Below are 24,713 nucleotides of genomic sequence, written 5' to 3'. Positions count from 1 at the left end.
CGAAGGTTAGTAATTTACCATATAGCCTTCACTTTTACTACAGTGTTTTTATTTGTTTTGAATATTAGGTCGAGAAATGGTATTGACATAACCACAAACCTAGTTTTGTTTTGAGGGATTTATCAGAAAAAAATCAATTATACAGGCTAAGATTAATTTGATACGATGAAGGTTAATAATATACCATATAACGCTCAAATTTACCACAGTTTTTTATTTATTTTATTGTAGGTCGGGAATCATCACTCACTCCCAGAGCCTTTTTTGGAGGGTTTTTCAGAACGTCAATTATACTGGTAGTAAGATTTAGTAAGATTTGAAATTATTTCGATACGATTAAATGAATGTTTAAAACGCGTGGTTTGCAGGCTTTGCTGATCACATGCAGGCAAAATTCAAAGAGGGAAAGGGAGCTATGAATTGACTTCTAAAAGTCATACAAATTAAAAGGAAAACAAAATTTTTAAAATGGAAATAAGCAGCATACAATATATAAAATATACAGACAAATTTTGCTAACAATATTTGAAGCAAAAATTGAATCAATTTCTCCGCGTTGGTGAACAGATTGGTGAATTCTCAGCCATATATGGTATGTTATCATAAACCTCTTTTTCATGCTCAATTTAAAGTATCTCAATTCTGCAAAAAGGGAGGAACTAATTCTGCGAAAAATAGCTACTAAGCTTGTCTCCTAATTTTGCTCATTTTATGTATCTATTTTGAGAGGGACTTATACTAAGGCGGAATTTTTGGGTATGTATCTGCGTCGTAATGCTCAGTACTCTTTTATGATTTTAGCAGCCTCTTAAATTGCATAAGTTGAACACAATTGAATTTTCGAACAATTGCGTAAGAGATTACCGATTGATCGCACGTGAAATTTCATCTTAATTGGCTAATTTCAGATTTGAAGATGAAATTGTGAAACCAAATTGACCGATGTTGTTGCGCATGAAGCAATTTGTCTATCGTCGAATAACTTGAGATTCGATGAACATTCTATTGTTTGACATTTATTGATCGCTGCAGATAACTAATGTTCTATAATTAGCCGAAATTTGCTTTTTTCGCTGTATCTGAACCCTCGAATTCTTTGACATTTTACGAAACGTTCGAATCGTTCTGACAATAAATATCAATACGATTGTTCGGAAGCGCGTTGCAGAAATTCTATTTGTGACAGTCAGGAATTCATCTTTTGTATCGTTCTTTCTACCATCTTGACTAGAACTGTACAATCTGATTTCGGTCAAATATAGTCTAATCTTTGTGTCATTTACTTGTATATAATACTAGTAGCGAGCTATTTGTATCTATATTACCATTTCTCCTTTGCTACAAGATTTGATTCTCAACATCGACAATTGAGGTAAAAATTGGTATGATTCGTCGCAATTTGACCTTGCTATTTAAGATTGGGTTATTCTCCAGAAGAACGATAGTTGAAATGACCAACTGTAGTTATTAAATCGTAGTTATCGCCTAGTTATAATTATAGGTTATATCAAATAATTCGTTTGAAAATATATGGGTTTGGGTTACATTTCAGTTTTTCGTTGCAATATTTGACAGGGCTTTATCAGTGCTCAATATTTCGAACAAACGGTCGTTTTTTGTTCCGATAACTGATATCTATTCAAAATTGATTACTGCGAACTTTGCCTCAAATTGGCTAAAATTGATAGTAGTTAACTAGTGACCTTCATATTTGAAATTAATTTTGCAGTTTTAACTTAATCTTAGTTTTAATGTCAGTTTGTATTCACTTTATTGATTAATTTCACGCCCTCTTAAAACGTTGTTGCACCAAATGCAATATTTAGCTTGCATTAACTAGTCGGCGAATGTTATAATCGGTATTACATAACTAACCACTTGACCAGTTGATAATAAAGGGTTTGGTCTTATCTAATATAGTTCACCATTTTGCGATTATTTGTTTCCTAACTGCTAGACAACCTTCAAATTAAATCGATTTGACCGACCTCAAGTCATTTCGTATTTTTCGCTCAACGAAGTAAGTCGAATGTCCGACGACAAAATAGCCATCTGTTGTTGCCAATTAAACTAGTTATTTTGTGAAATTTTCAATTTTGTTCACGGAAGGTATTATTTTGTCAGCCTTATTACCGATTAGTTTATTGGTTATAGCAATCAAGGCTTCCTTTGACGCCCTAGCAAAATCCGTCGTTGCATTTTGACAGTTTTAACTTTGGTTATCAAAAGTTGATTTCTCTTTAACTTTCGACACAATAGTGACCAATTTAATTAGTTGTTCATCTCAGTTCTTGTACTTGAACTAGTGAACATCGGTTAGTGTTTGATAACTTTGTTGCCATTTACCTTTCCTGTGTGACTAAATTTCAAACCTTGATTGTTTATTTCAACGCGTGTATCTCAAACTGATATTTTCTGTTCATATTCTGCTACCTTTTTCTCGATTTATCCAAATTTGAAGCCTATTAATCGTTCGACTTATCAATTTTTCTTCAAGCTCTAGGTACCACTATTTTCGGGCAATTTGGAAAAGAAAATTTCTATTGTTAGGTTCTTAAGCTTTTTTATTTCTACAAAATTGAAAGTTAGTTTACTGTTGAAAACATGTACACCTGTGGTTGCGAAAATCTATCTGTGTCTATCAAGTCCCTAACGTCGTCAACTGAGGAGGAATCGAGAGATCCACTTGAAGATGTCGAAGAGCCCGAATGGCAGGAAGCGAGAATTGTGTGTCTGCAACATGAGTACACAAGTCTCAAAATTACAGAAGTTGCTCAACAAAGCAGAACTAAAGTTGAATGTGTAAGTAATTTATTTTGGATCTATTCTGTTTTGGCCCCCCAAATTAGTGAGCATAAATCTTTTATGACCCCCAGGCGCACCTGCTATTTTTTTACATAGTAACGTGCTATATAACACCATATAATTTGTAAATAGGGGGCGTAAAAAACACTGGGGGGGGGGGCGAAACAGAATAGATCCAATAAAATAAAGAAATGACCATTCCTGTCAGTTTATTGGTGGTTGAGGCAGTAAATGAGAAGCGATATTTAATTATGCGTTGAAGTGGGTAATTATATTAAAGAATACGCAATTGGTGCACACCTTAGTTGGTCGTGATAATGCTTGGTTGTGATAGATTCATATCATGTCATACGAACAACTGAGGCATGGCCATGGCGCGCGAGGCATGCGCAATTTATATAATCTTGTGTTCACAAATTAATTTAAAAACATCGTAACAGTTGTTAATTGGAAGTTATTATACGGGTTTTGTTCTTTCTATTTACTATCCCATCTGAAAAAATACCTCTTTCGATGTATTTTACGGTCCCGTGTTGAATGATTGACAGCCAAATACTCGCCAAGTGAATGTTATGTAGTCATGTCATAGGGAGGTATGTTTTCTTGCAATGCTTTTTCTATCGCTTACTATCAAAACTTCGATAAATAGATGATAAAATTCGGCGCTTTTTCAATCGAGGCAGCCGAACCAGTTTTGACTGTTCCTGCTTCGAGCAAGTACTGTATGCTCAAGTGGTGGTTTTGTATTTTTTAGTCAACTTTTGTAGACCAGTGTTCACTACCAGACAGCGTTGCATTTTCATTTCCTGTCAAACATTACCTATTTAATTTAGCCATTTTTCATTTAGCATGTTTTGATGAGAAAGGTTACGACAGTCTGGGCTCCGGTCTGAACAGAAACTCCTTGAGCAGTCAGTCGTTGGTGGAAGTGGTGATAGTCACCTGTCAGCATCCTTGCTTGCTGGGTTCTGGAGGCAGGTTGAGAAGCTTGTGGATGAGTAGAATGCAGTTTTCTGTCTGTCTTGGCACTCTTGCTTGAACTGGTCATTATTGAACTCTGATGCTTTGGTCGACGGCGTGGGAGATCAGCATATTGACTGCTCTGCAAGTTTTTGGTAGATCTTTGACTGTGAGGGTCCATTTAATGATGCCTGCCTTGCAGCTGTTGTAGTTGACGGCATGATCTCCTTTAGAGTGGGCAAATTTTGGGTGCAGTCAAGCTTCTTGTGGTCATACCACATCTGAAAAATCGCGCTTCTTGAGTAAATAAATTCTCCACGTGAACAAAGACTTGGCGCTGATAGCACTGGACAGACCACATCACCTCTTGAAGAGGAGAGGGACGGCTTGGCTACTTGCTGTTGTCTTGGCTCTTTACATATGAAGTGAGCGAGCGCGATCATCAGGCCGAAGTTGATCACGATTGTCTTAGTAGTTTTGCTCATCGTGTGTGAAGGCTCTCACTAGCTGGGTTGATACTTGCTTGGCTCGGCTTCTGATGCGCACTAGGCTCATCTCGGCTGGGTAGGTCTTGTTGATTGCTGCCTTGACCTCGTCTAGATTCTTGACCATGCCTCCAACTATGGTCTTTCGTGTCTATGATCTTTCAACTGCTGGGATGCAAAGCTCCCTGAAGCGCGCTTTGTTCAGAGAAGACTTTTTCGAATGGGGCATCACTCAGCTCATCTCTTTGCAGCTGGAGTAATTGATCGCACTTCTTGTCATCTCTGGTTGTACAAGGTTGTTTGGTCGGCTTTTCAATTTCTAATGTTTTGACCTCTTGGCGAAGTTTTTTCTAAAATTTAAACGTTTTTTTTTAGTCCTGAGATCTCATTCAAGCTGAAAACAAGTGTCACCAGTTTAATCAACTGTTTGCTGTTATTTGAACATTTTACTCAGGAATTTGGGCAGCATAATTGGAGAATTTTGAATTGTCCGCAGTTCTGTTGAGTTGACAAGATCGGACATCTTGCGTTTGCTTTTGTCTGAGACGCCATTTTAACCAACTATAACTTTGAAAATCACAATTTTGCGAGATACTTGTTTGAACATTTTGGGAAAATTTTAGTTTTTTGTCTCCAATTGCAGGGAAGTTATTTATTTTGGTCGCACTCGTGCGATGACTTGATAGGAGCAATTGGTATTGTTTACGGATCAACTGTTACTTTTCTATTACTATTATAATTTTAAAATTTCGCTTATTTTCTCAAAGTTTGTTTAACCTTAATTTTCAAATTTGAAACAGATTTTTCTGAGCTCAAATTCTAATATAGCTGTCTGTTTTCCCGATTAGGACCAGAAAATGAATCAGAATGTCCCGAAAATAAATTTTCCTCAGAATTTTCCCAAAAATAAATTAGAATGTCAGTCCGTTTCAAAGTGTCTTCAAGTTGGAATAATTGTCAATTTGAATCGAAAATGCTCATTGTTTGTTTGCTCAAATTGAAAATGTTTGCTCAAGGAAAGTTGGTCCTATTAATTGTGGATTTTAAATATCTATCGTGTGAGAATAAGGAAATTGTGCAATCGGATGTATTTGCACTGTGGTAACTAAAAGACAACGTTTGTCACCCAATTCCGGAAAGATCGAATTAACTATTTTATAAAACTGGACGAGCAGTCAACGAAATCTTTTTTTGCCATATTCATTAACGTAAGCTTTTTTGTGTCTATTAAGATGCGTTTTGTGGAATTGCGGCAAGTGGTTGTACACAATTAAAAGGTTCTGATGACTGACCTGTTGTTCAGGAGTATCCTTTCCTAATCTGCAGTGACTCTCACTCCCAACTCACCTTCCTCTCCTCGCCAACATCAGCTCCTCTCTCAGAACCATCACTCCACTGTGATGACGTAATCCTCCCCTGTGACGTCATATTCTGCATCAACTGCAGGTGTCCAGTGTTCGTCATCGTCATCAACTCACAACAGGGCGAGCAGATCTTGTTTGCTACTCAGTTCACAAAGTCAAGTGCAAGACTCACGCCTGAGGATCTAGGTAAAATCTGATTTTTTCTGACCTAATTGAATGATTCAACTCTTGAATTGTTTCACCTCTTTTTTAGGTCTAGCATTTATGTTCTTGTATTTATAGTGAGGTCATTGCTGGTTTTGACAGCTCTTTTCATGATGATAACATCCGAAATTTGTATTTGCAACTTACAAGTGATTTAAATTGAATCGATCAAGTCTGTCAATAGATTCACTATTGCAATATATTGCAATTCATTTTTTTTAATCTAAGCAAAAGCTGGTACTTTTTTCTGCAGTCTATCGGGATTATTTTTGCATGAAAAGAGATGTAAACAAACAGGTTTTTGGGAAAATTTAGAAGTGTATGAAATTTGGAATGAAATTGACGCAAACCTGAGACGTGAGAAACCTGTATGAAAACTATACAAACCGTCTACTGGACATTAAAAAGCTAAGGTGTAATGACAGGTTATTAAATGACAAATTTGAACTCAAAATGTTATATTATTTGATGTTTGCGTTGCTTTTTGAAAAATTTTCAGGTGTACGTAGCTTTTTGGTACCATAGTGTATTTTGAATTTAGTATTGGATCAAAGTGGAGATCGAGATTTGGATATAATTGAGAAGATCGAGTCATTGGCTTTTGGTGTTAATGACGGGGGAGAAGTTGACTCAGAAGTGTTGAACAATCTTCCTCCGAGTCTGAGAATTGATTGGAGCAAAATCCAGAGTAAACTGAGACAGTTGGCTAGTGAGGTGGCTGCTGACATTGACACTGAAAAGAGAGCCCAAATACAGTTAGTACATGGGTTGGGAGGGTGGCATGTCAATTAGCAGAAGAAAACCCATATAGCCTAAAAATTCTGAGTGTGAGGTAGTAGAATATCAGTTAATTTGTCCGGTTGTGAAATATTTATGGCAAGACCCACGGGACACAGGCAGGGCCAAATGAAATAATTCCGCGTTTAAACTTTAGTCAATACTGTTTCTTTACAATTAAGATAGCGTGACTTTCGGTCTTATGCCCATTGACCAATCACAATTGAGTAAGATGAAATGAATGCAAAAAACAACCGATCATAATATTGCTTTGATAAACTTAGAATTTTCGGCTAAGTGAACTTTCGGCTGTTGGGTGGATGTTTACTCAGTTGGGTGGATGTCTGGATTCGAAGTGGAAAATATGCAAATTTCGCCCAACTGATTTTGAAAACATGCCAAAGATGAACCATTTTTGGCTTACACACAATGATTTTGGCTTATCTGCAAAACCTTTAAGACTGGTAAATAGAGTCAAGTCTATCTAAATTGGATTGACTATTTCTTCGTTCTTTCTCTATTAGATGTATGTTGTTGCCCAAAACCTATGTCAACATACCACCGTTGTTGTTAAAGGAGGTACAATTTGATTGTTGATATAAAACTTAGTTTTGTTTTTCAGGAAGTTGACTCAGTTGGAGAATGAGAAGGCTTCAAGAAGAAAGAGCAAAGTGTCTTCCTTGTTCGCAGCAATTGAAGAGTAAGTGTTGTTTTAGACAATCAAATAAGACGGCTAGTGCGGGTCTGTGGGTGGGTGGCACAGAACGTTCTACCATTGTCCATGAAAAAAGGAACAAGAGATAAAATAAAGCCATTTTTCAAACAAGCTGGAAGTTGAAATCCAAAAAGTCAATCGCAAGAATTATAAATAATAAGAAATGATAATAATTAATAGCCGCCCTCATCTTCTCAGCCGGCTATTATTGCGCTCGTATTTTTTTTTACGACTCGAAGAGGAGTATTGGTTACCTCTCGGTCTTTTTTACGACTCGAAGAGGAGTATTGGTTTTCTCTCGGTTTTTTACGACTCGAAGAGGAGTATTGGTTTTCTCTCGGTCTTTTTTACGACTCGAAGAGGAGTATTGGTTTTCTTAAGGTTTTTTTTTTTTTTTACCGGAAGTACTATTCGTTCAGACGATGTTTTGACCTAAAAGCGAAAGCGAGTAAAATTGCAGTGTGAACTAATTTTTTCTGAGCGAGAGAAGTTTTTTGATCATGCGCTGCGTTTAGTGAATGACTTTTTGACATTGAAAAGTAGTTTTTGACTGAATGGCACATATAGATAACCGTTTTTAGCCGTTTTTTCGTCTAAGTGGCCTAGTTTTTTTGCTTGTAATTTGGTTTTTTGTAGAAATAATTTTTAATCGATGCTATGTTGAAATGTAAACCCGGGAAATTGTTAGCACAGTATTTTGAATTGCCTGAAATTGCGTTTCAAATGCGAAATTGGCACATATTTCTTGATTTTTTAGTTAATTTTTGGCTTTTTTTCTATTAATTTCTTCATTTTTGGATCTTTTAGCTGTTTTTTGTCAAAAATCAGTTAATATGGCAACTTCCCTTTGATAATTCATATACTCAATGCCTCTTTCTACTACCTCGATGTAATTTTGTTTCATAAAATTGTACATTTGCTAATCCGATTTTCGTTGTTTTTTTTGCAATTTTTTTTTCAGTTTTTTGTTTGTATTTTGCTTTTAATTACTAGAAATAGTATTTTGGGGAAGATGAGGGACTTTAATTTTGTTTCAGTAAAAATTCAATCACTTTTTTGTGTGAAGTTTTTGAAAAAACATAAATTTTTTTCATAAAAGCAGTCTTAAATATTTTTTGACCACTTTTTTGCAAAATGTTTCATTGTTTCGTATGTCTGAATTCTGCTTTTTCTTGTTTTATTCTGTTCAGCAAGCTGGATTTTTGTCTCGAATGACTCGTTGTCTTTTCTATGTCTCGAATGCTGATCAATGAAATGTACTCGTTTTTCTTGATTTTTTTAAATTTGATTTTTAACTTTCAAAAATCAAGAATTTGTCTTTTTGTTACGGTGTTCCTAACATTGTGTCCATATTCTTCATATTCTCATTTGTATCATTCTAGTTTTGTCCTGGCACGTACTTTGGTTTTCGTTATATTGATTTTTTCAGTTGTTAAAAAATTGAATGAATTCAGCTTTTTCTTAGATCTTGGTTTCTTCGGTTTGCAATTGATTTAATTCAAAATAAGGCAGTACTGGGAGTTTGCTAGAAAGTCTTTTCCAACATTTCGACTTTTTGCTAATCATTGCAATTTTATTCCGGTCTGGGTATTGTTTTTAGACGATTGTTTGCCTTTGAATATTATTCTGTTGCTTTTGTTTTTCTATGATTAATTTAATTTTTGAATTAGTATGAAATCTTGTTGTCTAGCATATATACAACAAGGAAGAATCATGTATTATTTTTGTCTTAATTGCCGTGATTAGAAATCTAATTGTAGTGGTTCTCTAATTCTTAAGTTTTAGCACTCTTTTTTGAATAATTTTGACTTTCCTGTCTTTTTTGAAAAAAGTTTTTATCTGCCGTTTGCTTTCTCGATCTTTTTGAGATTAGAATCATTAATTATCTGAGGGCAATTGATGGCCCTGTCAGCTTTGTCAGGCTATCAGTTTTTTGACCACCCTAAATATTTCAGACTTTTTTAACGTTACCAAACGTTTTCAATAATAAAATTTTGCTGCATTTTCTTTCTCTTGGTGACAGTGGTTTAAATTTCACCAATTTTTAGATCAGACCCGCGGAGGTAATGAGTTAATGGTTTAATACAAAAGGTAATGGCTTCAGCTTTTTGTGAAGTTTTGGTGCTTCGAGTCGCTTCCGGAATTCTTCCGGCTATGTTTTTTTTTACAGGAAGTAGATTTGTTCACGCGGCATTTTGACCTAAAAGCGAAAATGAGAAAAGCTGTCTTGGTGAACAGATTTTTGCTAAGCGAGAGAAGGTTCTTGATCATGCGCTGCGTTTAGTGAATGACTTTTTGACTTTGAAAAGTAGTTTTTGACTGAATGGCACATATAGATAACCGTTTTTAGCCGTTTTTTCGTCCAAGTGGCCCAATTTTTTTGCTTTTAATTTGGTTTCGTGTAGAAGTAAATTGGTTTTGATACTATTTGGAAATGTCAACCTCGGAAATTGATGACACAGTGTTTTGCAGAGCCTGAAAATGCGTTTCAAGTTGAAAAATTGGCACATATTTCTTGATTTTTTAGTTAATATTCGGTTTTTTTCTATTAATTTCTTCACTTTTGGATCTTTTAACCGTCTTTTTGTCAAAAATCAGTTAATATGGCAGCTTCTCTTTGATATTTCATATACTCAACGCCTCTTTCTTCCTCGGTGTAATTTTGTTCTATGCTTTCTTTACTTATGCTAATTGTACTTATGCTAATCCGATTTTTGTAGTTTTTTTTCCGATTTTCGTCAGTTTTTGGTTTGTATTTTGGTTGTAACTGCTAGAAATAGTCTTTTTGTGCAACATGAGGGACTTCAATTTCGTTTCAATAAAAATTCAATCGTTTTTTGTTGTTAAGTTTTTGAAAAACGGTTACAAATTTTTCATAAATGCAGTCTTAAAAATTTTTTGACCATTTTTTTTGCAAATTGTTTCAATGTTTCGTATTTGTGAATTCTGCTTTTTCCTTTTTTTGTTCTCTTCAGGAGGATAGATCTTTGTATCGGATGACCAGTTATCTTTTCTATTTCTTGAATGCTGAACAATGAAATGTATTCGTTTTTCTTGAATTTTTGAAATTGATTTTTAACTTTCAAAAATCATGAATGATTTTTGGTTGCGGTGTTCTTTACATTGTGCTCATATTCTTCACATTATAGTTAGTATCATTCTAGCTTTGTTCTGGTACTTACATTTATTTTTGGTATATTGATTTTCTCAGTTGTTAAAAAAGAATGATTTCCGCGTTTTCTTAGATTTTCGTCATTTCTTTGGTTTGCAATTGATTTGATTCAACATAAGGCAGTACTGACAGTTTGATGTTAAGCCTTTTCCATAATTTCCTTTTATGACTTTTTACTGCAACTTCCCGCTTGGGTTTTAATTTGAACGATTTTTTGCCTTTGTATACTCTTCTGCTGCTTATGTCTTTTCAATGATCAATCAAATTTCTGAATTAGTATGAAATCTTGTTGTCCAGCATATGTACAACAAGGAACAAGTGTGTGTTGTTTTTTGTCTTAATTGCAGTGATTAGAAGTGTAAATATAGGTGTTTTCTGATTCTGAAATTTGAGCTTTCTTTTTTGAAAAGATTTAACTTAGTTTCTAAGATATATCTGCCGTTTGCTTTCGCGATCTTCAGATTGGAATCATGAGTTATTTGAGGGCAATTGATAACCTTGTCAGGTTTTTCAGACTATCAGTTTTTTGACCATTTTAATGATTTCAGATTTTTTAACGTAACCAAACGTTTTCATAAATATGAAATTTTGCTTCATTTTGTTTCTCTTGGTGACAGTTTTTAGACAAGTTTAACCAATTTTTAGAACTGAGAGGCAGTGAGCTAATGGTTTAATACAAAAGGTAGTGGCTTCTGCTGCAATTACGGTTTTGTTAGTGAAGTTTTGACGCTTCGAGTCGCTTCCGGAATTCTTCCGGCTATGTTTTTTTTTTACAGGAAGTAGATTTGTTCACGCGGCATTTTGACCTAAAAGCGAAAGTGAGAAAAGCTGTCTTGGTGAACAAATTTTCGCTAAGCGAGAGAAGTTTTTTGATCATGCGCTGCGTTTAGTGAATGACTTTTTGACTTTGAAAAGTAGTTTTTGACTGAATGGCATATATAGATAACCGTTTTTAGCCGTTTTTTCGTCTAAGTGGCCAATTTTTTTGCTTGTAATTTGGTTTTTTGTAGAAATAATTTTTATTCGGTACTATATTGAAATGCCAACATCGGAGATTGATGCCACAGTGTTTTGGCAGAGCCTTAATATGGGTTTCAATTTGAAAATTGGCAAATATTTTTTGATTTTTTAGTTAATTTTTGACTTTTTTTGTATTAATTTCTGCATTCTTAGATCTTTTAACCGTCTTTTTGTCAAAAATCAGTTCATTTGGCAACTTCCCTTTGATAATTCATATACTTAACGCCTCTCTCTACCTCAGTGTATTTTTGTTTTATAAAATTGTACATATGCTAATCCGATTTTGGTAGTTTTTTCCCGATTTTTGTCAGTTTTTTGTTTGTATTTTGATTGTAATTACTAGAAATAGTCTTTTTGTGCAACATGAGGGACCTTAATTGCGTTTTAATAAAAATTCAATCATTTTTTGGAGTTCAGTTTTTGAAAAACAGTTGAAGCTTTTTCGTAAATGCAGTCTTAAAAGTTTTTTGATAATTTTTTTTTTGCAAAATGTTTCAATGTTTTATATTTTTGAGTTCTGCTTTTTCCTATTTTTTTTGTTCGCTTCAGGAGGATAGATTTTTGTATCGGATGACTAGTTATCTTTTCTAGGTCTCGAATGTTGAGCAGTGAACTGTATTTGTTTTTCTTGATTTTTTAATTTGATTTTTAACTTTTTAAAAAACAAGAATGCCTTTTTGTTACGGTGTTCCTTGCATTGTGCCCATATTCTTAAAATTCTAGTTAGTATCATTCTAGCTTTGTCCTGGCACCTATTTTTATTTTTGGTATATTGATTTTTCCCGCTTCCATTTTTCATGAAAGCAGTATTAAAAGTTTTTTGACCTTTTTCTGTAAAATATTTAATGGTTCGTATGTTTGATATCTGGTTTTTCTTAATTTTTTGTTCACTTCAGGAGGATAGATCTTTATATTGGACGACTAGTTATCTTTTCTACGTCTCTAATGCTGAACAATGAAATGTATTCGTTTTTCTTGAATTTTGTTTTTTTTTTTATTTTTGACTTTCAAAAATCAAGAATGTGTTTTTATTACGGTGTTCCTCATATTGTGTCCATGTTCTTATCATTCTAGTTAGTATCATTTTAGTTTTGTCCTGGCAGCTTTTTATGGCACATTTACTTTTGGTTGTTTCAGTTGTTAAAAAATTGAATGATTTCAGCATTTTCTTAGATTTTCGTCATTTCTTAGTTTACAATTGATTTCATTCAACACAAGGCAGTACTGAGAGTTTGCTAGCCAGCTTCTTCCAACATTTCCCTTTACGACTATTTACTGCAGCTTTCTTCCGGCCTTGGTGTTAATTTAAACGATTTTTTGCCTTTGAACTTTTTCTGCTGCTTGTCTTTTCTATGATTTTAATTTTTGAATTAGTTTTAAATCATGTTGTCTAGCATATGCAGAACAAGGGAGAAGTATGTGCCGTTTTTTGTTTTAATTGCAGTGATTAGAACTGTAATTATAGTGGTTTTCTGATTCTTAAATTTGAGTTCTTTTTTTTTTAAAAAAAAGATTTAACTTAGTTTCTAAGATTGTTATCTGCCGTTTGCTTTTCTGATCTTTTTGAGATCAGAATCATGAATTATTTGAGGGCAATTGATAGCCCTTTCAGCTGTTTTAGGCCATCAGTATTTTGACCTGCTTATCTATTTCGGATTTTTTAACGTTATCAAACATTTTCAACAATATAAAATTTTGCTGCATTTTCTCGGTGACAGTGGTTTAAGTTTCACCAATTTTTAGATCTGACCAGGGGAGGTAATGAGTTAATGGTTGAATTCAAATGGTAATTGCTTCAGCTGCAGTTAGGGTTTTGTTTGTGAGGTTTTGCGGCTTCGAGTCGCTTCCGGAATTCTTCCGGCTATGTTTTTTTTTACAGGAAGTAGATTTGTTCACGCGGCATTTTGACCTAAAAGCGAAAATGAGAAAAGCTGTCTTGGTGAACAGATTTTTGCTCAGCGAGAGAAGGTTTTTGATCATGCGCTGCGTTTAGTGAATGACTTTTTGACTTTGAAAAGTAGTTTTTGACTGAATGGCACATATAGATAACCGTTTTTAGCCGTTTTTTCGTCTAAGTGGCCCAATTTTTTTGCTTTTAATTTGGTTTCGTGTAGAAATAAATTGGTTTTGATACTATTTGGAAATGTCAACCTCGGAAATTGATGACACAGTGTTTTGCAGAGCCGAAAATGCGTTTCAAGTTGAAAATTGGCACATATTTCTTGATTTTTTAGTTAATATTTGGTTTTTTTTCTATTAATTTCTTCACTTTTGGATCTTTTAACGGTCTTTTTGTCAAAAATCAGTTAATATGGCAGCTTCTCTTTGATATTTCATATACTCAACGCCTCTTTCGACCTCGATGTAATTTTGTTCTATAAAATTGTACTTATGCTAATCCGATTTTTGTAGTTTTTTTCCGATTTTCGTCAGTTTTTGGTTTGTATTTTGGTTGTAACTGCTAGAAATAGTCTTTTTGTGCAACATGAGGGACTTCAATTTCGTTTCAATAAAAATTCAATCGTTTTTTGGTGTTAAGTTTTGGAAAAACGGTTACAAATTTTTCATAAATGCAGTCTTAAAAATTTTTTGACCATTTTTTTGCAAAATGTTTCAATGTTTCGTATTTGTGAATTCTGCTTTTTCCTTTTTTTGTTCTCTTCAGGAGGATAGATCTTTGTATCGGATGACCAGTTATCTTTTCTATTTCTTGAATGCTGAACAATGAAATGTATTCGTTTTTCTTGAATTTTTGAAATTGATTTTTAACTTTCAAAAATCATGAAAGTTTTTTGGTTGCGGTGTTCTTTACATTGTGCACATATTCTTCACATTATAGTTAGTATCATTCTAGCTTTAATCTGGTACCTACATTTATTTTTGGTATATTGATTTTCTCAGTTGTTAAAAATGAATGATTTCCGCGTTTTCTTAGATTTTCGTCATTTTTTTGGTTTGCAATTGATTTCATTCAACATAAGGCAGTACTGACAGTTTGATGTTAAGCGTTTTCCATAATTTCCTTTTATGACTTTTTACTGCAACTTCCCGCTTGGGTTTTAATTTGAACGATTTTTTGCCTTTGTATACTCTTCTGCTGCTTATGTCTTTTCAATGATCAATTAAATTTCTGAATTAGTATGAAATCTTGTTGTCCAGCATATGTACAACAAGGAACAAGTGTGTGTTGTTTTTTGTCTTAATTGCAGTGATTAGAAGTGTAAATATAGGTGTTTTCTGATTCTGAATTTTGAGCTTTCTTTTTTGAAAAGATTTGACTTAGTTTCTAAGATATATCTGCCGTTTGCTTTCGCGATCTTCAGATTGGAATCATGAGTTATTTGAGGGCAATTGATAACCTTGTCAGGTTTTTCAGACTATCAGTTTTTTGACCATTTTAATGATTTCAGATTTTTTAACGTAACCAAACGTTTTCATAAATATGAAATTTTGCTTCATTTTGTTTCTCTTGGTGACAGTTTTTAGACAAGTTTAACCAATTTTTAGAACAGACCCTGAGAGGCAGTGAGCTAATGGTTTAATACAAAAGGTAGTGGCTTCTGCTGCAATTGCGGTTTTGTTAGTGAAGTTTTGACGCTTCGAGTCGCTTCCGGAATTCTTCCGGCTATGTTTTTTTACTTCGTCAAACTTTTTTTCGCTTTACCATTTTGCCGCTTTTTCGACTTTTTGCGTGAAATCTTTTTGACTTCTCTAGGCTAGTTTCTCTCTGCTCTCATTCTGCTAAAATTGAATTTGAACATCAGTTGCTAAGCAAAGCAATTCAAAATGAACAGAGTCGGTATAAAAAATTGAAGTCATAAATAGAAACGGGATAAACCCATAAAGCCCAATTTTAGATGCCCGCTATTTGAACGTCGTTCCTATAAGTCTTAGTTACCACCTCTAATGCTTATTGGTGTTGATAGTAGCCCCTGTAGCCTCTCTCTAAGAAACAGAAGTATGTTCAACTACGAAATGACATCAAAATAAATCGGACTTAAAAAATATTTTTGTACAAAAATCTTTTTTTTTTCAATATATTCTATTCGTTCAATCCCAATCATGCTTATTGGAATCAACGGCGGCTATTTTCCGGCAATCTGCCGGGTATGTTTAATAGTTTACCGGCTATTGCAATTAGAGCCATTCTTGAGCCAGCGAATTGCTTCACGTTGTTTTTGTTCTCGCTTATTTATACCATTTTTGTATATCAGATTTAAATGGTGTTTAAAAAGCAATTTGATCAAATTGGATGAAATGACTACCCTAAATAAGTTCCTTCATTATTTTTCAACATTTTTCGGCAATTCATCACCTACTTTCTGCAAGGTTATTTTACTTAAAACTTCCGAAACGACCTGAAGTCAAGACGCAATTCCGGAAGATTTCCTTTATTTTTCGCTACTTCAAGCATAAATTTAATTTGTTTTGCCAATTTTCCTGTAGCTCTTGTACGTTAGGAACCTTAAACTGGTTGTATCTTATTAATTCGCTCTCGAAAAAAGTTTGAGGCAATTATTGCTAACGTGTCTTTGTTATGCAAAATTTTCACTTGACTGTTTCTGTACTTTTGATCTCTAGAACATTATTTGATTTCATGAGTGTTTTTCACGCTTGATTTCTTCATTATTGAGTGATCTAAATCGCTCTCTTTCTGAAATTAAGTTTGTTGCTATAATCGGAAAAGAATCACCGCCACAGTGGGTAAGATTTTGGACTTACTGGCATCCTGGAGATCTGCGGTTCGACCGCTTGTGGGGTCGGACATTTTTGAACCCATAAAACTTTTTTAAGCTAAAATAAATTACACCAGCCTGACGTTCGTTTTGAGTTTTTGAAACTTTTTTCGTTCCTATTCAATTTATCAGTAAATGAATTTTTGTTTTTTCAAGAACTTGGAGACAATTTTATTTGACTACTAGCAAAATGAAAATTGTATTCTCAATCTTGTCTAAACAGAATTTTTTGTCGAAAGCTAGAGAAGAGATTAGACCCGTTTTTTGTTCGTAATATTTGACCAAGTGCTTTAGAATTCTTAATTCCTTTGAAGCGAGAAAGTTTTCCAGTCTTCAAGTTTACCTGTTTAGTTTGATAAAATCCACCTGAAAACTCTTCTGAAAGTTCTAGAGAAAGTTTGTTAAACCCTTAAACTGAAAATTGACGATTTTTGAGCTTTTTTATGTGGAAACTTTGTTGGGGCTAAAGACCTCAATTTCTCATTTGTAATTATTGATCCCAAAAACTTCAGCACACTTAAAACTCATTAGGTTTTACCTATATGTCACATTTCAGAAGCTCAAAATTGTCGAAAAATTTGTGCAAAACTTAGAAGCTTAACAGGGCAAGTCCTGAAATGAAATGTAGATAATTAATTTAATCAATGAATTAATACCCGATGAAGCTTGCAGACAATTGGCGAAGATCAATTTTTAAATGAAAATTTAAGTTAAAATTAAATTTGATGGTTGAAAACAGACGAAAAAAAGCAAGAACGAACCGTTCTCAAAATTCTGAAACAATTGTTTCTAAAGCATTAAAAGTCTAACTAATTTAAGAAAATAAACAAAATAAGTTAAAGAAAATTACAGGAACAGAATATAATACCAAACTTTACTTAAACTTTATGGCGTTTATATCTTCGAAACCAAATTTTTTCACCTTTCGAAAACTTTTCCACCCAACGAATGAGAAAAAGGTTTTCATAAACTAAAGAATTTATAGAAATTAGTAGGGTTGTTGGGTTCTTTGTATTAAGCTGTTGAAAATCATTGGTTTGTTTCGTTGCTTTGTTTCGGTGCTTTGTTTCGGTGCTTTGTTTCGTTTTTTGTTTTGGAAATTTTTTTGGCTTTAAGTGGCTATTTCGCGCTTAATTTTTTGCTTTTTATGTGATTCTATTTAGAATTTACGGAGGCGGTATTTCCGAGTGGTTAAGATCCCTGGTTGTTATCCGTGTAAGCACGCATTGGAACCTCCCATTTTTGTGAACCTCCAAAACTTAAGTATATAGTTTTTTGGGGAGCGTCGAGAACTTTCGGTATCTCATTTTGGTATCTTTTTCTATCTGTATTTTTCGGCACGGAAGTCTGTTTCGCAGCTGCTCCTGCAATCTGCCGGCTATATTTCTATGCTATTGAACTGAAAATTTGGCAGCTCGTAGAATCTTTGATCCGTGTTTGCACATACTGAGACAAAGACAATACTATAAAATTTGAATTCGAAGTTTCGGCTACAGCTAAGTTTTATGAATATATTCAAAACTAACTCTTCTTTACCAACTTCTATTAGAAAATCTCTTGTAGGCTAACAGAAAAGTTGCTGGACATTAAAGAGAAAAGCAGCTCATACGAGAAAAAGTCCTCAGTTGATTTTGGACACTTTTTAATTCTATAATGTTGGTTCAAAAAAGGGAAGAAGGGTTTGCAAGGGAAACCAAGATATAATGCTTGTGGTTCAGGTGGTGTAGTGTGATAGCACACTAGGCTAACAATCTAAGATAACGGACTTTTCAAATTGAAGACTTTTCAATTGTCATTAGAACCTCTTTAGAGCAATAATATCTTGCTTCAATTTTGTCATGTGGATGAGTGGCGACTGTGACTTGTTTGTGTTTGCAGAAGCATATCAGGTCTGCCCAGATGTGCTACAAGACATTCTTCAGTATCAGATGCAGCACAGCAACAGCACCAGCAATTGACCACCTCAGGATCACTCCTGGCTCAGCAGAGCCAAATCAACATCATGGGCCGAATCAACTCCGCCAACAGAGGCGAGCCAAAAGGTATCAGAAGGAAACGTCCATAACCAAATGCTGCCAAACTTAAATTGATAGCGAGTATAGATATTTGGCACAAAAGCGAGGCTCTTGATCTTTTTCTGCCCTATATACTTCCTTTTGTTGAGTTTTTTGTTGTCTTTTTTGCCTGCCTGGAGAACATTTAGGAAAGCAGGCAACGCTTAGAAATAAAAATGGTTTGAAAAAATTCCAACCCGAAATTGAACTTCTTTTTGGTCGTTATTTGGTTTAAACACTGACCTTGATTGTATTTTGCGCCGTTCTTTCCTCAAATTCTCGGAAGAATTGTTTGAATTGTTTAGGTGCAATCTTTACTTTTTACAAATTCAAAGAATTTAATTATTTCTGCTTCTGTGCCGTCTGTTGTTCTGCTGTTTCTTTTTCTGACACGAAGGGAGCTATGGTTATCTAATTTCTAATCGGTGGCTTCTCTTTTCTCATTAAAGTTGGAAGAGGCACGTGAATAAAAACTTATTATCATTTCCCCAGCAAAATCATCGGTTACAGGTGCTTTTGTTCATATCGGTTTTTCGAACATCTCATGTGATTTTTGTGACTCGTCTTTTGGTTTTTTTCTGGATGGCCGAAGAAGTTTTTTTAATCTGTTTAGAATTGATTATACTTAGGAGGGTCATTTGTGACCTCTGCTTTGGCTGCTGCGTTTTAAGTTGTTTGTATTTAAGTGAAAAGAAATAATTTTGGCCTGCTTTTCTGTTGGTTATAGTTTCTGTCCATTTTGTGTTTTTTTTCAGATTTTCAGAGTTGTTATACTCAAAGATTTTGATGTATAACTACTCTGAACCTTTTCGATGCGCCAGTTATTGGTGAAATGAAATAACATTATCGTCTGCTTTTTCATCATTCTGGGTTTTTGCTGTAGTTTAGTGTGTTTGCCTGTGGTGCTGGGTTTCACTGTCATTGATCGAACAGAAAACGTATCTCATGGTATCCCGATAGCATTTGCTAGGATGTCACAGTTGGAGACATTTTTTACCAAAAATTTTCACATACTTTTTTCTGATGTCATTTTTACTTTTTTCAACTAGATGTAGTTATATTCGCAAAGCTGTGAGCTGAGTGTAGCTATATTGCGGCGTTCGTGGGTGTTTTACTATTCAAAGAATTTGTATTGTATTTGGGCGCTGTTTTTGAATGTGTTTTCCAATCCATTCATAGTCCATTCTAGGCATCATAGCTTTTTTCTTCGAATTGTGTCAGGAGACGCCCTGCTATGCTTTTAAGATGTTTTTACGCACTTTTCTGTCGCTATTTTCTCGCTTTACATTTGTTCAAAGAGTCAAATTTTCTCAATTAATTCTTCCTCTAGTTAATACCGGAGTTGATGAGCGTAAAGTCTTTTCTCACTCGCTCTTGCAAAATTATTTAGGTTATTTGCGTGCTTAGATTTTGACCATACGTGCCTTGCCTCTCTCAATAAAATGTCTTTTGCGCTTTAAAATTTAAGTTTAAAGTCAAAGGAACTCATGTGTGTAATAAAGGTGCGTAATATAAAGCTATCGTTTTGATTTTTAATTGCTCTCAAACGAAGTTTGTAGCAATTATATTAGTCCTGTCGGTCTTTTTTTATGCGATTTTTCGCTTGACCGATTTTTCGTCTGACGCTTTTGACTTTTCATCCTCAAAAACAGGTAGCGCCCAGCGTGCATTAAGTGCTCTTAGAGCCTTTCAGCTCTGTTTCAGCTCAACTGTTTTGGAGACTTATAATTATTGTGTGAAGAGCGGTTCCTAGAGGCTGAAGACCCCCCCCAACTGTTAACCCCCCCCCCCAACTGTTAACCCCCCCCCCCCCAACTATTGCCCCCCACCCCCCACCGCTCTGTTTCCCGCCCAACCCGACTGTTGCCACCCCCATTAGCACCCCCATGTCTAGTTAATGACGAAAAACCGGTCGCTAAAAATACGCAAATTCATACAAATTCTCACAATTTTTAAGCTTTTGAAAATTTTTGTCATTTTTTTGTAAAACTTTTGTCAAATTTTTGAGTTATATCAACCTTAGATGTCAAGGAACCCACTCTAACTTTTCAATTTTTTCAAGATTTTTGAAAATTTTTGTCGGTTCTAAGGTTTATCCAGCCTCAAGAGCCAAGGAGCCTCGTCTAGGGTTTGATAATAGGTTATTGTATAGTTTCTAGACGTAATGGAATATTTTTTCAAGATTTTAACATCACGAATTTTAGCATTTTGAAAAAAATAGCATTTTCTATGTTTTAACATTTATTGCCATTATTCAAGATTTTTCAGCTTCAGGGTTCAGAAAATCTGCTTAAGGTTTTGATAATATGTGGCTGCATAGTTTTTAGTGTTAATGGAAGGGTTGTTTAATATCACATTTTTATCGATTTTTTTTTATAAAACTTGCAATTTTTTCAAGTTTTTTGACAATTTTTGTCATTTTAGAGGTTGATCTAGCCTCAAGAGCCAAGAAACTTTTTTTACAGTTTGATAACAAGTTATTGTATAGTTTCTAGGTGCAATGGAGTCTTTTTAAAGGTTTTAACTTTAAACGAGTTATAGCATTTTTTTGAAAAATTTTCGGCAATCATGTTTTTTTGAAATTGTCATTTGAGGTTTTTCCAGCTCAAGAGCCAAGAAGCCTCCTTCGGAGTTTGATACTAAGCTACTGCTTAGTTTCTAGAGTTAATGGAATGGTTACCATTATTTTAATGACTCCAGTTTCAGAGATTTTTTGATAAATTTTAGTTTGAAAATTTTTTGAAAATTTATCATGTTCCAAGTGTATGGATCTTTACGAGCCAGTGCAACTGTTTAAGGCTTGAAATGAGCATACTAGATAGTCTCTTAAGACAATGGAATGGTGTTCTAAAGCTATTATTATCACGAGTTTTAGCAGGATTTTGTTAAAATTTGCAATTGTTTTAAAAATTTTTGAATACTTTTTGTCCTTTTCTGAGTTTAACGATCATTACTGGCCAACGAAGCTGGCCGACAAAAATCCGGAGACAAAAAATGTTTTTGAACATTTTCTTTACTGCGAAATGTGGAAACTTTTCTTTGGAATTTTGCACTTTCAGTTTTTTTCTATATGATTTTGTTACAAGTTTAGAAAACTTGAAGTTGTAGAGTCGAATCTCATGGAAAAAATTCCTAGCTCTCTCTTTCTCGCTCTCTCAGTGTTGGCTGGCGTTTCTTTCCTTCTCCTTCTCGCTCACGTTTAATCTCTCTCTCTCTCTCTCTCTCTCTCTCTCTCTCTTCTTAATTCTTTTGTTGATGCCGCACTTCAGCGGCTGTTATATGGCGTGATGTCATCGTCTATTACCCTAATCTCAGGCCCCTTCAATCAAGCGAAATCTATCCGCACTGAACATTGGCTAGGTACTGACGAAGCCAACCGCTCGCCGGTCGTTTGAGAGCAATTCGCCCGACGTTAGTCGGTTATGTTTAATAAGCTTTATCGTTTAAAAAGCTTTATTTTAATAAGCTTTATGAAAAAGGCTTTCGTTTTATGATTTTTAATAAGGTTTATAGTTTTGTCGCTAAATGTTTTTACATAACTTTTGAGCGAGTCGATAAATTTTTCAACTTATATCTTGATCTGTTTCTATCTCTTGTGTGGCGCTCAATTCTATTTCGGTGCTATTTCAGCAATCTGCGGCTATGTATTAACTGGAATCGCAGAGGTCGTCGAGAAAAATTGATTTTGAGTGGCAAAAGTGTTTTCAAAATGTTTGTATATTTCGGATTATGTCTTTTAAACCATTAATTTACTGGCAGTGATTTTTATTCAATATATAAAAGGGCTGATTCATTATTTTAGGTTTTCGGTTTCGTTCTAAGGCAGGTTTTACTTCGAATGGATTTATGAGTTTTTGCTTCATTTTAGGATCTTTTGATTATTTGTTGATTTTTGAAGTTAATTGGAAGTCAAATCTGAATGGTGGGTTGTCACGCCGTAGCCTTAAATAACGATAAAGTTCGGAGAAGCAGCTACTGTAGTTACCACGATTTTGACAGTTTGTGTCCTGAGTTTTGTGTCGCACGCATTTCGGGTCCTTTTTTGGTTTTTTCAATGAAAGCTCAAATGTAATTCAGACCTGTTCCTATCAAAACTTGTACCATCTGATCACAAAAATTTTTGTTTTTGTTTATTTTGTCAAATTAAGTATCTCAAAAATTCGTTTTTGTAGGTCGTTTGCGGTGGTCTAAGCTGGGTTTTGTCTGGAGACGATTCAGGTGTCTTCTGGCGATGTTTTTGTTAGATGTTTAGATAAGTTGTTAGTTCATTAGATCATTATTAGAGTAAAGTGACCAAATCCTCCATGAGACGTTTGATTGTTTGATTTTAATGAGTGGATCTTTTTGCAATATGCTAGGTTGCCGAATGTCTAGTTTATTTTTGATTTCAAAATTCTGTGAATGGTATTTCCTGACGTCTTTTAAAGCCTATTTCTATCGGATAAGTATGTAGAAATACTATCGATAAGTTAGAAAAATATTTTCTTTCATTAGTCATTTTGAAATTTGCTAATCCAAAATTTTGGCAGCAAGTTCTGCAAACATCAGGATGCTTTTAGTTACCCATCAGCAGCACCTTGGTGCGAGAATTTTATGATGATTGTTATTTGCGTGATTTATTAGCTAGGCTTGAACTAGTTACCCCCCAATTTTTTGAACTTTTAATTACTTTGTAAATAATTATTTCTATTCGTTAAGAGAATCCTCGGCTGCACATTGCTAATTTTGACTCCGTGAATCAAACTGAGACGCAAAATTTATTGCAAATTCGTGAAACAGTTATAAATTTAGCGTAAACACCAAACGTGAAATTTAGTTCAGTTGAATAAATACCTTTTGATTTTTCCAGGACTTCTTGACGAAATGGACCAGTTTGGCCTTGAGGACGAGGATGAGTTGGGTGGGAAATCGGGGCTGGTGGATGACTTGAATGAAGAGGACGAAGGGTACTTTGTGTCCTCAAATGTCTCTGATGACGAAGAGGCCTTTCTCACTGAAAGTAGTGGCGGATCATCCTCAGGTCAGCTCCGAATTGAAGATAGACATTAAAACGTTTTTTTTATTTGGATCTAATTAATTAAGGAAATAAATAGTATACGCTACCTAGGTGTAAATCATTGTTAATGTAAATGTACACTCGAAACTCACGTGTTCTGTTTATATTGAGATGTCTAAGTCTCTAATGTGATCACAAGTAGGTTCATTGGGGTCTGGGAAGCCCCCACTCATCAAAAAAACCACACGGAAATAAACCCCAATTTCAAATTTGAGTTTTTGGTAGTGATAATTTGTTCGGTAGTGATAGTTTCATATCAAGTCCCACGTGCTGCTTAGGCATGGTCGAACTCGCTAAATGCGCAGATCGTTAAAAGTCAAATGGGGGTTTATTTCATATTGAGCAGACCAAAGTTCCACACAGGCATCGTTTCTTGCCAATTAAGAACACCATGTTGAGTAGTGGTTGTTGTTGCCTCGTATTTGTTTCTTACGGTTCGGAGAGATTCGGTACGGAGAGATACTAAAGACTTTAGAGTACTTGGAGTTATTTTATTATTTAGATTAGTATTTAGAGTAATTGGACTTGATTTAGGCATAGATGCGCAGAACTCGTCGGCTATGACGTCATCCCAAGGTGCTGAGATTCCAGGAGGAAGAGCCAGGTCGAAAACTATGCACAGTTCTCATCACAAATCAGCCAAGTAAGAGAAAACACCATAATTTGTCTAAATTGTGCATTCTACGCATTTTAGTGTAACAACCCAACTGCTATTCGTTAACTATTATTAGTTCGTCGTGACAGGTGAGCCATAGCAGTCAGTATCTCTAACTATAAATGAAATAAAGTTGAAAATTCACATCGTAAACTTGCGCAGTGCAAAACAAAGTAAGTTAATAAATACATTTTCCACATTGATCTAAAATGTATGTGAGGAGTCTGTAACCAGTAATAAAAATATGACCTGCCTCGGTGTTTCTGGCAGGCCGGTGGCGGTGGATAAGTAAACTCGAAGATGAGAATAGAAATTGAAGATCTTTCCCATTATAACCCCACCCCCCCCCCCCCCCCCCAAGCTTAGTGGTCGTGGTCATAAAATAAATAGATATATTTAAAATATATAATAAAATATAATAAAAAATATGTCAAAATATAAATGTAAAAATTTAAAATCTATAAAAATATATAAAAATATATAGATATAATATACCATAATGGGGAGTTCTGATCTGGTTCTGATGTTTTGAGTATTTTGTGTACAGGTACGACGACGATGAAGATGACTTCCCAATCCTTTCCCAGAGTGTCTCTCAGCCTATATACATTGGGAGTCACTCTCACAGGAGTGCATCTGTAGCATTGGACGAAGAACAGAACAAAGGCAGCGGGGCTACACGGGCACATGTAAGCTACTATTTTTGATCT

The 24,713-nt window shown here is 34.7% G+C and overlaps 2 protein-coding genes across 3 annotated transcripts in view; both read left to right on the top strand.

Moving 5' to 3' along the window:
• LOC142353219 (uncharacterized) overlaps nt 1-24,713 on the top strand; it is a 511,758-nt gene that overhangs the window by 392,746 nt on the left and 94,299 nt on the right. The window lies entirely within an intron of this gene.
• The window catches only part of LOC142353462 (uncharacterized), a 29,546-nt gene continuing 5,745 nt past the window's right edge, over nt 913-24,713 (top strand). Inside the window, exons 1-8 of one of the 2 annotated variants that reach the window (XM_075405715.1) lie at nt 913-2,802; nt 5,554-5,800; nt 6,360-6,573; nt 7,218-7,295; nt 18,117-18,280; nt 23,142-23,312; nt 23,883-23,952; nt 24,551-24,692. In XM_075405715.1, the coding sequence (XP_075261830.1) occupies nt 2,605-2,802; nt 5,554-5,800; nt 6,360-6,573; nt 7,218-7,295; nt 18,117-18,280; nt 23,142-23,312; nt 23,883-23,952; nt 24,551-24,692 (1,284 nt within the window). In that variant the 5' untranslated portion in view covers nt 913-2,604. Of the gene's footprint in view, nt 2,803-5,553; nt 5,801-6,359; nt 6,574-7,217; nt 7,296-18,116; nt 18,281-23,141; nt 23,313-23,882; nt 23,992-24,550; nt 24,693-24,713 lie in introns of both variants that reach the window. The other variant, XM_075405714.1, reaches the window with a different exon arrangement.

This window comes from Convolutriloba macropyga, chromosome 14 (genome assembly GCF_964194025.1).
Source record: "Convolutriloba macropyga chromosome 14, txConMacr16.3, whole genome shotgun sequence".
NCBI lineage: Eukaryota > Metazoa > Xenacoelomorpha > Acoela > Convolutidae > Convolutriloba > Convolutriloba macropyga.
This window is presented reverse-complemented; position numbering and strand designations above follow the sequence as displayed.